Source organism: Sorex araneus, chromosome 4 (assembly GCF_027595985.1).
Source record: "Sorex araneus isolate mSorAra2 chromosome 4, mSorAra2.pri, whole genome shotgun sequence".
Classification (NCBI taxonomy): domain Eukaryota; kingdom Metazoa; phylum Chordata; class Mammalia; order Eulipotyphla; family Soricidae; genus Sorex; species Sorex araneus.
The window spans coordinates 133,444,672-133,460,003 of record NC_073305.1 but is presented as its reverse complement, the minus strand read 5'-3'; the positions used below and the strand labels follow the sequence as shown (position 1 = coordinate 133,460,003).

The 15,332-nt window shown below is 41.3% G+C and overlaps 1 protein-coding gene across 2 annotated transcripts in view; it reads left to right on the top strand.

The window, feature by feature from the left end:
* Window positions 1-15,332, top strand: part of PDSS2 (decaprenyl diphosphate synthase subunit 2) — a 304,415-nt gene that overhangs the window by 117,409 nt on the left and 171,674 nt on the right. For both annotated transcript variants that reach the window (XM_055135730.1, XM_004605703.2), the window contains exon 2: window positions 12,609-12,743. In XM_055135730.1, the coding sequence (XP_054991705.1) occupies window positions 12,609-12,743 (135 nt within the window). The remainder of the gene's footprint in view (window positions 1-12,608; window positions 12,744-15,332) is intronic.

The following is a 15,332-nucleotide window of genomic DNA, read 5'->3' as shown; positions in this document are numbered from 1 at the left end:
GGGGCCATTACATTGCAGCGATACAGTTTGAGATTTCGATTGAGATTCATTTCTCCTCTTCAAGTCCCTATCTACTTCAATTTGTGATTCCCTCTAACCCCAGTCTGTCTAGTTTCTCTATAAAGTATTTCATCACATTTTCCCAACTTATTTATCCACCTCCCCCACCCCCCACCACACACACACACACACTTCTTTTGTTGCTGTCACCGTATCCAGGGTTCACAAACTTGGTTGTGGTGTGATGGAGACCAGGCATTCGTGCCAGGAATCCCAATAGCGGTGCTGCCAAGACCACACTTGGCATGTGCCACACTGCGGAGAAATGGCCAGCTCATGATCTCGGCTTGCAGAGTAGACAGACTCTCCCTTTCAGCCACGTCCCCTGGAGCCTGTATTGGATATATTTGCAATGACTTCTCCCATCTGTATATTACATCTTTTACATTAGACTTTAACCTCTTAATAACACATTATGTAAATGTCAGTCAAAAGTCCAACCTTTCTGGGCTGGAGCAATAGCACAGAGAGTAGGGCATTTGCCTTGCACGCGGCCGAACCAGGTTCAATTCCCAGCATCCCATCTGGTCCCCCAAGCACTGCTAGGAGTAGTTCCTGAATAAAGAGCCAGGAGTAATCCCTGTGAATCGCCGCGTGTGACCCAAAAAGAAAAAGAAAAAAAAATCCTACCTTTCTGTCTCCTTCAACTTGATCTAACACAGATATAAATTTTACACTGCTGAACTACCATCACTAGCTGATATTCAAGAACTAAATAGATGTGAATTCATTACATAGAAACTTACTTTATATTTAAAATATACTTACAGACCAGCTAACTAAAATCATAGAAAATTGACAGAGGGTAACCTGAGGGCATTTCTCTTGCCTTTGAGTGCCGGTGTCTATGGAAATCAGAAGTATGGGAGAAGCACTGAACGTGATGGGCGCACTTTTCCACGTCTGCTTCATTTATCCTCTGCACAGGTGGACTGTGGTGATGGGCAGGGTAGTTCATAACACATCAGCTTCAGCCAGTGTCCCTGCTTGATTGGTGGGTGGGGCTTGTGTCTGTGAAGTGTAATAGTGCCTCAAGTCCAACACTCACATTCTCTTTCCGACCCTTTTGCTTCAACACAAAATTGTTTTCTAAAAAGTAGGAATAGTAACTATAAATATTCTTTCTATAATATATGCTGTATCTAATATATGTAGGTAGGAAATATAATATATATTATTATCACATTTATCACTTGTCATCCTGTTGATCTTCAATTTGCTTGAGCGGGCGCCAGTAACATCTCCATCTGTCCCTGTCTCGTGCTAGTGTAGCCCAATGATATCTGCTGGTTCCAGGAACACAAAGAGCCTCAAAATGTTCATTCAGGGTTTTGACGAAGAAGTCTGACCATCCATTGGTGGGCGGTCATGCGGTCTTTTAACATCCCTTGGAATCCAGTCAGTAACAGCTCAAGTCCAGCAGTTATCTCTGAATCACCTTATGTGTCCAGCCTATCTGATTTTTGACACGTTGGCAAATGGGACAGCGTCCCTGATATATTATTATATATTATAATATATTATAATTTATATATAAAATACATTTTATATATTATATAATATATTATATTATTCTCTACATATTATTATAGAGAATATAATTTTCCCAACTATATAGAATATATATAAAACTAATTTTCTGGCTGGAGCTATAGCGCAGCAGGTAGGACGTTCACCTTACATGCGACCGACCTGGGTTCTGTTCCTCAGCCCCTCTCGGAGAGCCCGGCAAGCTACTGAGAGTATCTCGCCCTCACAGCAGAACCAGGCAAGCTACCTGTGGTGTATTTGATATGCCAAAAACAGTAACAACAAGTCTCACAATGGAGATATTACTGGTTCCTGCTCGAGCAAATCAATGAGCAACGGGATGACAGTGACAGTGATATAGAATATATCTCTGTGTGTACATGTACATTGTACACAGGAGTATATGTCTATATATGCAGAATATGCATAGAGTTTATGTATATAGAATATATCACTATATTGAATATATAACATTTTATATCAGTATATAGATATGTATTATATATTATATTATTCTCTATATAGAATTTATTATATATCAATATAATCAATATTATGATATAATAATCTGTATATAGAATGTGGTATAATAATTCTATAGAGAGAGTACTGAAACAATATATAACATCATAATATAGAATGTGTATATATTATATGTCTATAGCAATGGGTGTTCCGGGGCTACTCCTGACATGGTAGTTAGTGGCTGTGGGTGTGCACTTCAGCCCTCTGTGCCATCCCCCCCAGGCTCCAGATCTTTTTTTAATTGGCCTTATTTTACTCCATTTGTATTTTTAAAAATAAACCAGCTACCGTTTGAGGAGAGCAGATCGTCTTGCTGGTGGCGTGTTGTGGTGGCGTGTTAATTCCAAGGCATCCATCCTTTATCTTGCTGCAAATTTGATCAATGTTGACATCATTTTCTTCTGTTTTATCTCAGTTGTATTTCACTCGGCGATTCATTTCTGGAGAGCCCCTGGCTTGATTTTCACCTGCTTATGCTCTCCCCTTTCTGCTCTCTCTCCTTTTCCTCATTTCCCAGGTGCCTGCTTTCTGCCACCTGCCCATCAAACCTAATTGCCGCCTGGAGAGGGCTGTGGTGAGGCGGTGCCCGGCCCCGGCACCCCTCAGGAATCGGAAGTGGGTGGAATGTGCATGTGGCCCTGGAGCCATGTCAGTAGCTGATGCAGCTCCCCAATTCTCAGGGCTGGTTCACCTCAGGCCCTAACATGTTTAAAGTCTCGGGTAGTTTAGTCTCAGGATAGGAATGGCAGGAATAATACAATTTGGGTCATTTTGTCAATGGAAATTAACCTCCAGTTCTACTGCTCATTTTATATAGAAATTGGTGACATGCAGACTATTTTTAGTTCCCTTCAAATTATAGTGCTGTAAAACAATTTTCATGAGTGTTCATTTTTTTCCCTTTCACAATGGAGCAATATTACTGTCATTGAATTGCTAATTATATATACAGTTGAACATTGCTTCTTTGATAGCATTTAAACTTTGGTCTCATGCCTAAAGCTTAGTGAAATTAAAGTTAAAATACAAAAACCCAAAAACACCCAATATAGGACTGTGGTGTTCATTTTAGTACAGTAAATTTTTTCCTTCAAATGAGAAGGAAATATGATATGATAAATTTATAATATGATAAATCACCTGTCTTAAAAATATTTTTGTTATTATAAAGATGTTTTTTCTCCAGATATGTCCTTAGAGAAAGAGATATATCCTAACTTATTTTGGTAAATAAATCACCCTTAATCTAAAAATCTATCACTTAGCACTGTCACTGCTTGGAAATATTATCCTCTGATATTATGATTTTTTAACCAAAAGATTTTAATTGAACACCAAAAATATAAGAATAATTTATTTTCTTTTGCTTTTTTGGGCACGACTAGCAATGTTCAGAGCTCACTCCTGGCTCTTCATACATTAGTTCCTTATTGGCAGGCACAGGCGGCCAGCTGGAATGACAGGAATCGAAACTGGGATGGCTGCATGTAAGACAAACGCCCTACTTGCTATACTAATCACCCCAGTTCTGCCATCTAATTCTGACTTTCCATCTGAAACTGCCCTGACTTTCTGTTCAAAGTGAGAGGCCAAAGATAGAGTACAGGCATTAAGGCAATTGCCATCTGTGCGGTCAAACCCAGTTTGATCCCCAGTACAGTATCTACTCCCCTGAGCACCATGAAGAGTGACCCCTGAGCACAGAGCCAGGAGTAAGCCCTGAGCATTGCTGGGTGTGAGTCCCCTCCTTCCACTCCCCGCAAAAAACAAAGTGGGGACAATCTTCTGTCACAGACATGGCTGCAGAATCTGACCTAGCCACTTCTAACTGAAGAAACTGTGTGCATAAACACTCCTCTAGATTGAGATTCTCTCAATTTAAGCCTTAAGAAATAGGTTAACTGATATGACAGAATTCTTCTATATAGTAACTTTTCAGCATAACATTAAATAAATCTCAGTGTAATTTTTTTTTAATGTATAAGATTTTTTTTTTCTAGGTGGCTGTCACCTTAAAAAAAAAATTGACTCTGAGAGCTGGAGTGATAGCACAGCGGGTAGGGCATTTGCCTTGTATGCGGCCGGCCCAGGTTTGATTCCCAGCATCCCATATGGTCCCCTGATCACTGCCAGTAGTAATTCCTGAGTGCAGAGCCAGGAGTATCCCTTGTGCATTGCTGGATGTGACCAAAAAAAAAAAAAAAAGAATTGACTCTGAGGTTAGAGAGAGCTCAGTGGATGGAAATACATACTTTTGCATGCAGGAGGCTATGGTTCAATCCCCTGCACTATATATTCCTATATCATCAGGAGTGATCCCGAAATACAATGGGAATGGCCCAATACCACCACCACCACTCCATAAATGGATAAGTAACCATCCCATAAATGGATAAATAACGTTCACTATGATTCCGGAGAAATAGCACAACAGGTAAAGTGCTTCCCTGCATGTGATCTGCCCAGTTTCAATCCCAGGCACCCCATATGGTCAGTCCCCTGAGTCCCACCAGGAATAATTCCTAAGCACTGGCTGAGGAGTATGCTCTGAGTTCTGCCAGGTGTGGCTACCCCCTATGCTCGTGCACGAGTGCTCTCACACACACACACACACACACACACACACACACACACACACACATTCACTATGATTCCAGAAAAGAGACTCAGAAATTCAAAGCTAAATGGTTGAATGTAGCAAATGGAAATAGGAAAGAGGGAAAGTTTTTTCTTATCTTTCTTTTTTTCTTTGTTGTTGTGTTTCTTGTTTGGTTTTAGAGACCTATTATGCATTGATTACTCAAAAATGACTAAGCTCCAGACTCAAAGCCCTGTCAAAAAGTACACATGAGCTGAAAATTAAATAGTAAGATTGAAAGCCTAGTAAACCCAGGCTTTGAACTCTATATATGTTCAAATCTTGGTACTTCCTATACAAGTTTTCTGCTAAGTTGGTAATCTGTGTAAACGTCAGTAATCCTTAAAGAGCTATTACCTGTTATCTTGCTTGATTTGGAGAGAATTAAAGATATACCTATAAAACAGCTTGTTACTAAGAAAAGTGCTGTGGTTGTAGTCAATGCCATTGTTATTCCCTTTATTATTCAGTGCATTAAGTGCCACACTGGAGATTTATTGTGTCATAAAGCCCCGCAGAAGGGACAGCTAGTGATCCTAGTCTCTATATACTATACTTAAATTCCTCTTTTTTTTAAAGGAAAATAAAGACCTTTTATTTGTACACGAACAGTGCTTCATCCTGTTGCTTACTCAGCCTTGTTTAATCCCCTAAGTTTAGGAATCCGACACAGTTTTCTTCCATTCTGTTTTGTTCCCATGTTCCCCCTTCTCTTCCTTTCCCCCTCTCTCTGTCTCTCTCTCTTTCTCTCTCTCTCTCTTTCTCTCTCTATCTCTTTTTCTTCCTCTCAAAAAATTCATCCATCATTTCCTACGGCTTCAGCCATCACCTTTGTGAAGATAGTTCCCAAATCTATATCCACTGCATTTCCAGCTTCCTGCTGGGCATCTCCATCTGGAAGTCCAACTTGCCTTCAAAGTTCACGTGTCCAAAACTGAGCTCATTAATTCTCCATTAATTCTCCTTCTTCTCTCCAGTCCTCACTAATGCATCATCACCTCTTTACACAGGTTTGGATCTTCCATTCCGCCTGTGTCTTCCCCTTGCCTCCCCGGCCCTTTCTGATGTCTCTCCCGCGTTGCCTGTTGGCCAGACTAGCTTGCTCTCCATCATTCAGCTTTTCCTTTCCACCCCTGCTGCCACCGCTCAGATGGAGACCCTCATTATCTTCCACCTGGACTCTTGGAAGAAGCTACGCCTGACTAATGCTCCTTTCCTTTCCACTGTGCTCAACAGCACGCCATGGCTGGAGGAGCAGCGTTAGGCCCAGAGTGAGTTTTTGTCTTCAACTCTCATCTTCTAACTCTGTCCCTGACCAACCATCCAGGGCTTCAGGTTGCTTGCAGAGGGAAGTCCCAAGTCTAAGCCTGACTTTCGAAGGCCCTGTTGCAGCTTCACTCTTGCAGCTGTCCGTTTTTCTGGCCTTACTTACCTTCCCACCTTTGCCCAAAAGATAACCCCACAACTCCCAAATTTTTCCTTCTACCTTCTTAATGCTGGTGAACTTGTTTTTCTTCCATCTTCCATATTTCCATTCAAAGAGCCGGATCCACCCAACCTCCATTCTCTCGGGAAAATCTGATCACCTTTTAGACCCAGCTGAATTGTGTCTCTGCTATGAGGGTTTCCTTCATCAAAAAAAAAAATTTTTTTTTTTGTTTCTTTCTTCCTCAATACCAACTAGCTTTCTTGGTGTCTCTGAAATATTCATCTGCTCCCTGTATTGTTTAATTACTTTTGAACAATTTACTATGGTCCTTAAACCTCATTTTTTTTGTGTATTTCTCATGCTTGATCCACCAGGGTGAAGAAATGGCATTTGAGAGGCTCTATGGAAAAATGCCCCAGCTGTGATATGGGGGTTTGGTTAAGATGGAGAGACTAGCTAAGCTGTGAAAAGTTAGGATGACACAGTGAGAACTGCAGTTATCTATAGAAACCATCTGTGGGAAGGGAGCAGAGCTCGTTGTGACAGTATCACCTAGTCAGTTTTCATTTCCATGAAATTGCATAGCTATTAGAATATTTAAGTGAGCTGATTGTTATTAGTGAGTATTATAAATCTAAGGCAGAATTAGATTAGAATCAGAGGAGATCAATTTTTGCCTCTCACCATCGTTAAAATGGATCTTCAGACTTTTCAGAATATTATTTAAAATTTGTGGCAAGGCCTTTTTGGCTAACACCGTTGGACTGCATAGTATCTAATGTCTGTTAAAATTGAATTGAGGTGTTATTTTAGGTTTCCTACATCTCCAGATTGCCCACCCAGCTGGTCTCGTATTTCTCATTGACTCCTATAAACATTTTCTAATGGATCTTCTCATACCTTTATTTTCCTTCCTTAAGTGTATCTCTTAATGCACTTTATTTTCCCTTCCCCCCTTTATCCAGGTTGTTTTCCCACACTGATGACAAAGGATTGGGCATGTTTTTTTTTTGGGGGGGGGAAGGAAGAGCACGGGGAGGGTTATGTTTTTGAATATCAGATTATCTTGCTAACTGCTTGATAAAATACCATAGTGGTTTTGTGTTGCTTTTCAACAAAGGGTTCTTGGATCTTGCTGTGCATGTTTGACCTGTGTGGTCCAATCCTGCTTTCCTCTGGCCTCATTTCCCACATTTCCCGCAACAGATGCTCTCAACCTGGCTTCTGTTCATCCTTACGCTGTTGATCCGCTCCCCTGTTCTCACTCACACCAGAGGTCCTCAAACTTATCTGGCCTACCTACCGCTTAGAAAAACGAAATTGCTCAGTGTTCTCTGGGAATCCACCTTCTTTAAGCAAATAAGCAAAAAACACGTTCATCCCCCCACCACCACCCTCAGTTGCACCCAGGGCTGTGACCACTCTCTTCAACCATCCAGTGCCTCCTCACACAGCCCCTCCTCAGTCGAGTGTGGTGGGGAGGGGAGGGGGCAACACAGTTTCACCCACTTTGGGAAACACTGATAGAGAGTCTTCCTTTGGATAGTAACTCAGCCATTCCTTTCTCGAGAAAACAGACTTTCCTAGTACAGTTAATATCTTTAATAAGAGCTCTCAAGGCACCATCTTTTTCCTGTATAACAGCATTTGTGACTGTTGTCATTTCACTTTCATCTGTGATTCTTTTGTTATTACCGTCCCTACTAGATCATAAACTTCACAAGCTCTGTGGCTGACTTTGCTCCCTTCTGCATCGGCAGCTAACACAGTGCCTGGAACGTGGAAGGTGCTCTGTCTAGATTTATTCAATGAATGATGTTTTGCTGATATCAGCTCAAAGGGGGGAAAAATGGCAATTTTGCTGAAGTTTAGTGATAAGGATTACAAGATAAGGGATACTGCTTTTATATATGCTACTTTGATGGCAAACTTTCTTCCAGTTTTATTACTATGGTACTGTAGGTTGTACAGCACTAGATAAATGTGGGAAAGTAAGATCATAAGATAGACTGAAGAAGGAACCTCGATGTCAGGCAGTTCTGTCTTCTCTCTAATGTTATTTGAGAGCTTGCTTGTTATTTGGCTTCTTGAATATCTCTTACTTCACAAAGACTTTGGCATCGACACCGGCTGCTCTGTTTCTTAATGCCTTCGTGGTGAGCCAGCCTCAGTTTGCTGCATTTTCTAGTCTGCCAGGGTTCTGTCTGTGGACAGGGGGAGCCCTTTCAGATGAGCCGCCCACGGTCACCATCTCCCTTGAACGTTACTTCTCTATCTCTTCCCCACACTGTGCACCTGCCCTGTTGGTTCTGGAAACAGCGCTTTCCTTATTGTTCTGCTCCAAGTCTTTACCTGCCTCGGTTTTTCTTTAAAACCCATTATTTCCCTCCCCTCCAAGCCCCCCTCCCTACTCTAGACTACATGGGCTACTTCCTCCACATCCCTGAGGTCCCTAGAAGATCTCTGTCCCACCCCTCACCCCTAGCTATGTCCTTTGCCCTCTTCTCTGTGCTTTGTTTATCCCCTTAGGAAGTCATGCTGCCTTGCTTTGTGGTTTTTATTTATTTATTTTTTATTTTAGGTGGGATGAGGGCAAGGGGGGTGTTGCGGGGCACACCCAGCACACCCAGTGGCTACTCCCAGCTCACTGCTAAGGCTTGGCAACTTCTGGTGCTTAGGGAGGCCTGCCATGCCAAGGGTTCATCCCAGACCTCCTGCATGCAGAGCATGCACGCTGGCCCTTGAGCTGTTCATCTAACCCCTGTTGTGATACTTAAGCCAGACCATATTCTCCACGAGAAGAGAGAACACAACTCGCTCGTGCCCATCGCCCTGCCCTCCCTGTCCATGAGCTTTGTGCCCAACATCTAGAAAGTACATGTCACATTTTTTGCTGAATAAACTTGAGAATACCAACTTTACCGTTCTCCAGAAAAGCATCTATAATTTTGTTTTTAAAAAAACTCCATGCAGGGGCTGGAGCGATAGCACAGCGGGTAGGGCGTTAGCCTTGCATACGGCTGACCCCGGTTCGAATCCTAGCATCCTATATGGTCCCCTGAGCACCGCCAGTAGTAATTCCGGAGTGAAGAGCCAGGAGTAACCCCTGTGCATCGGCGCGTGTGACCCAAAAAGAAAAAAAAAAACCTCCATGCATATGTAACAGTATATTGATTTCACAGTCAGCTTGTCACATGTTCTTCCTAAAGAGAGGTACAGAGAACAAATCATCGAGTTCTGGGTGAGGTACGACTGGACCATTTAATACATCTTATCTCAAAGTGTTGAATCTTATGGATGTTTTATGCTCAGGAAAAAAAAAATCTCTTGTTCTCTTTTGGTTATAAGCTTTTTCTTTTCTTTTTTTTTTTAAGCTGTGGACATTATCAATTTATCTTAGCACTTTTATAAAGGGTGTTAATGAAGTGAATTTAAAGAAGTGGTGTTTGAAAACAGTTATTTAATTGACTCAAGCTGTTAATCTGCTCTGGGCTGTTAACTATGGTGAAAATGAATGGTAGTAGGGGTGCATTTCCCACTGCTCTGTGATTGCCATCAACCAGTCCGTTACATTTCTTCTCCTGACCTTTTCCCTTAAATGCAGTCTGAAAGTGGCAAGTGTTTTAATGACATCTGATATTTGGGAAGATGGAGAAGAACGGTTTATTAACTTTCATTGTTTGGGGAGGTAGGAGAGGAGACATGGCAGAGGGCTGCTCGTGCAGCTAGAGTGAAGATGGCTTGGAAAGAGAGGAGAGTAGAAGAAAGAAACTAAGACTTTCTTTCTTGAATTGATGGCCAAATAAAGTAGTATGAAATACAGTTTGGTGTAACATGCACATCACCTAGTTGTCTCTCCAGGGCTTTGCGTGTTATGTACTTTATTGTGTGTTCCACTTTGGACAGTGACAATGCAGAGTAGACATCAGAGGTTTTATAGAAGAGATGATAGTCACAGAGTCATATGACTGGGGAATGGCAGAAAGAGAACCTGGTGACAAACTGCACTGAGCTCATTTAATTTAGCAGATAGTTTTGTTCATTAGATGAACACATTAGACAGTCTCTCTAGCATAATGATTAAGAGTGTATGTAGATTCTGGCCGCCAAGATGTGATCCCGGGGGCCGCACGTGTGTGTGGCCTCTCCGCAGCTGCATGAGCGTGACTCCAGATGCCAGCTAAAGTTTTCGGCATGGGCAGCTCCTCGCAGAATGTCTCCAGACTGAGAACTAAGCCGCGGCCCCATGCCCGCCCAGGAGGGGAAAGGTATTTCTCTCTCTCACCTCTTCATTGCTAGGGGTGAAGGGCGTGGTGACCACCATATTATGACGACCACAGATGGGGTTTACAAGCTTGCAATGATCCAATATCTGGAAGAAATCTCCCTGGACTTAGTTGCTAAAGTACAGAAATCCAAAATAGACCTCATATCTCTTCACAACAGGTCTGACTCTAGTGGGGTACTCCTAACAATAATAGTGAGGTTTGTGTTGAAATATTGAATGTGGGGGCTGGAGCGATAGCACAGCAGGTAGGGTGTTTGCCTTGCACGTTGTCGACCCGGGTTCGATTCCCAGCATCCCATATGGTCCCCCGAGCACCACCAGGAGTGATTCCTGAGTGTATGAGCCAGGAGTAACCCCTGTGCATCACCAGGTATGACCTAAAAAGCAAAAAAAAAAAAAAAAAGAAATATTGAATGTAACCAAAGTAAATAGAAAGTAAAGTGAAATTTATCAGTTACAAGGCAGGGGGCAGGGGCGGTATGGGAGGTATACTATGTTTTGTTTTATTTTTTTTTTGGTGGTGGATATGGGCACTGGTGAAGGGATGGTTGTTTCAACATTGTATAACTGAGACTTAAGCCTGAAAGCATTGTAATTTTCCACATGGTGATTCAATAAAATTCTTAAACTAAAAAAAAAAAAAGAGTGTATGTAGATTCTAAGGTTCAAGTGACCCAGGTGACCCAGGTTCAAGTCCTGCCTCTGTAATGGTTCCTTCACCCGCTAGGCATTGCTAAGTTGCTTGATCTCTGCATGCCTCATTTTATTCATTGGCCAAGTCAGAATAATTGTGGTACCTTCCTCTTAGGATATTTATAACTTCATGTAGTTAATATAGTAACATGCTTAGAATAGAAAGTACTCTATTGGGAGCTGGAGAGATACTACACATGGTAAGACATTTGCCCCAGTTCAATCCCTGTCACCCACAAATGGTTCCCTGTGCCCCATCGGGTGTGATTTCTGAGCACAGAGATAGGAGTAAAGCCTGTGAACAGTTGTGTGTGGCGTCCAAACAAAAACAAACTAGGAAAGAATTCGCCAAGTAAGTCTTCATAACTCAATGTGGAATATTGTCTTTCACTATATTAAAATATATATTGACATTCATGTATACTACAACTTACATGTGGCATATAAGTATATGATATATAATGCATATCATATGGTATATGAGTATTGCTCTGGATATTAACTTATATTTCCCACAGTTTTCTTTCCTTTTTGGTTTTTTTTTTTTTTTTTGCATTTTGGGTCATACCCAGCAATGCACAGGGTCACTCCTGGCTCTGCACTCAGGAATTACTCCTGGTGGTGCTCGGAGGACTATACGGGATGCTGGAAATCGAACCCACTGTCACTGTCATCTCATTGCTCATCGATTTGTTTGAGCGGGCACCAGTAACATCTCTCATTGTGAGACTTATTGTTACTGTTTTTGGCATATCCAATACGCCATGGGTAGCTTGCCAGGCTCTGGCAAGCTAGAGTAAAATTTATTAAAAAGTTTGATCCTCATAGCACAAATGAAATAGCAACAAAAACCCAACAATGACATTCCAAGTTTTAGTTTTGGAATTTAGGAGGGTAATGCTTTACATTAATGATATAATTAAGGGCAGCTCTTTTCTGATTTTTTTAAAAATCTTACTCACCAAGTTAAATTTTGAATAATTTGGATTTGGTTTAATCCTTTTATTCTCTGAGCATCTTACCTGTCAGACAGAAATGATTTTGTCTCTCTTATCTCCATCATCACCAATATTCTCACCTCATCCAAGGTATACAATTTGTATTTCAGTTGCTACCAGTTATGATTAAGCAGAAATGTCAGTCATTTCCTCCTGCTGTGTATCAGCGTTAAGCAGGTGAGGTGCAATAAAGGGTAGAGACAGTAGGAAAACCTAGAAAGAGGAGGAAGCCAGATAATCACACTTGACAGTTTGACACGGTCACTATTAAAATTGTCCAGTGGTTCTCTCTGTTGTTTCCTCTGTTTCTTCTTCCCCAAGCCTTTTTCTTTCCAGGAAGTCCCGTTGTTTGATTCTGGAAGTATGGCTGTACTTGTGTTTGCTTTCTCACTTGTTTAGACGGAGTATGTGAGAGTATGTTAACCCTCTTTTCTTTATTGTTGGCAGGGGGCTCGTCCAGGACAGCCGAAACAACCTCCAATTGAGAGGCTTGGTGGTGCTACTTATTTCCAAAGCAGCTGGACCCAGCAGTGTGGATACTTCATGTCAGAACTATGACATGGTCAGTGGAATCTACTCATGGTAAGAAGAAATTAGTCTTTTGATGTTGCTCTCAAAATTAAGTGGTTTTTTTTTTTTTACTGAAAAGTAATCACAAATCACTGTTCATCTCCTTATCATTCAAATATAGATTAAAACATTTGTAGGGGTGAAAAATTGATTTTGTGGTTGGAGAGATAGTATAGCGATTAAGGCAGTTGCCTTGCATATGCTGGCCCAGGTTTGATCCCTGACACCCTGTACGGTACCCCTGAACCTTATTTGGAGTGATCTCTGAGCACAGAGCCAAGAGTAAGCCCTGAGCACAGCTGGGTGTGGCCCAACACAAAAACAAAAAAACAAAAAGAAAATGATTTTATTGTTCTCTAACAGCAGTGTAATCTTGGTATCTCTATAGCTGTGGTTAAATTTTCCCCACACATTTGCTTCTAGATAATTCCTATCTTTGGCATCTCAGATTTTCTATTTATCACTAATTCTCCTCATTTGTCTTGGTGTGTGTCATTTTATCTCTATAGAGTCTTCTATGTCACTTAGTCCAGGATTTATGATTCTTAAATCCGAGCGATAACTCAATGGGATAACTCGATGTGATTGCTAGGTCAAATAGAATCTCTATTAGACTTTTGAGGAGTCTCTGAACCATTTTCCAATGAGGCTGACCCCACCAGCAGTGAATGAGAGTTCTTTATTCGCCAGATCTCCCAGCACTTACTGGTTTTGGATTTGGGATATAGATCATCTCAGCGGTGTGAGGGATAGCTCTCTGTCATTTTTATTTGCGTTTCCCTGAGAGTCCATCATGATGATGATTTTTTCCTATGCCAGTTGGTCACTTTTATGTCATCTTTCAGAAATTATCTAGTCCTCTTCTCTCCTCGTTTTTGAATGAGTTATCTGGTTATTTTGTTGTTGCTATTGGGAATGCTTTGTATATCTTGGCCATTAACCCTTTGTCTGATGTGTGAATATTTCCTGCTAGCCCATGGGATCTTTTTAAGCCTCATTTCTTTTTCAGTGCAAAAGCTTTAGTTTGATGTAGACCCTTTGCTTACTTTTGCTTGCTTGCTTTTGTTTTCTTGTGGTCATATTATTGAGGTCTCCTCTGGGATCAGGATATTGAAGCATTTTATGTTTTCTTCCATGTATTTTATAGAAACAAATTTTTATAGCAAGGTTTTTAACTCATTTTGAATTAACCTTTGTGTACAGTGTGAGATAATGAGGTCTGATCTCTCTCTCTCTCTCTCATGTGCACACTGCTTTTTTTTTTTTCAATATGGGTCTCCAGTTTTCCCAGCACAAATTTGTTGAAGAGTCTCTTCTTGCCCCATTTCCCTTACCTAGCCCCTTTGTCATACTTTAACTGTCCTTACTGCTAAGGGTTTATCTCTGTACTCAATTCTATTCCACGGATCTGAGAGTCTGTCTGTTTCACTGCCGTGAAGTTTTTATTACTACAACTTGGTAGTAAAGATCCTGCATCTATTACTCTGCTGCTGGTTTCCACTACTTTTTATTTTGAAAACTCTCCTGGCTGTGCCTGCAGATTGGAGGGTTTTTGATAGAAGTAATTTCAGATTTTCTTTTTCCTTGTCAGAACTCTTCGTTTTTCTTCAATTTCACAAGAAGCCTATTTACTGTGACTTTGAAATCCTTATTTGGGAGATTAGAGAGGTCTCTGGAAAGAGTTCTTTCCAGGGCTTATGTCATTGTCCATTAGTGCAGGTGAATTCCTCTGCTTCATTATTTCTGGGGCTGAAGTTGTCTCCCTATGTCAGGGAGTAGGCAGAGGTCCTGGGTTGGGTATCAGCTCAGCCTCCTTATGTCTTCCCCAGGATTCCATGGAGTCTAGGTGGGTGTTCACTGAGAGGGGTGATGTGGGTGCAGGGCTAGCTCCCCCTTGAGTGGGGTGTCAGATCAGGGTGTAGCTCCCAGAGAGTCCTGGTATCTTCTCATTGTATTTCACTCTTAAGAAAATTGAGACTCAACGGGCTGGAGCAATAGTACAGCAGGCATGGTGTTTGCCTTGCACACGGCCAACCTGGGTTCAATTCCCAGCATCCCATATGGTCCCCTGAGCACCGCCAGGGGTGATTCCTGAGTGCAAAGCCAGGAGTGATCCCTGTGCTTTGCCGGGTGTGACCCAAAAAGGAAGGAAGGAAGGAAGGAAGGAAGGAAGGAAGGAAGGAAGGAAGGAAAGAAAGAAAGAAAGAAAGAAAGAAAGAAAGAAAGAAAGAAAGAAAGAAAGAAAGAAAGAAAGAAAGAAAGAAAGAAAGAAAGAAAAGAAAGAAAATTGAGACCCAAAAAGCAAAGAAAGAAAGAAAGAAAATTGAGACTCAAAAACTCAAGATTTTTCATCTGGCAAAAGAGTAAGTTCTGACTCTATACTTCTTCCTTCCAAGAAACAAGGTTTCTTTTTATTTCATTTTGCCTTTCTAGTCTGATTCAAAGAATTAATTTCACTCACAGATAGAGTGAGTAAAGCCATCAAATTGGCATGCCAGAAATGTTCACAGCCTTATAAACTAAATGAGAAGCAACTTAGCAAATCTTTCATCTACATTTCTTCCCAAATTTGTTAGAATTAGGACTCAGAAGTTTACCTTA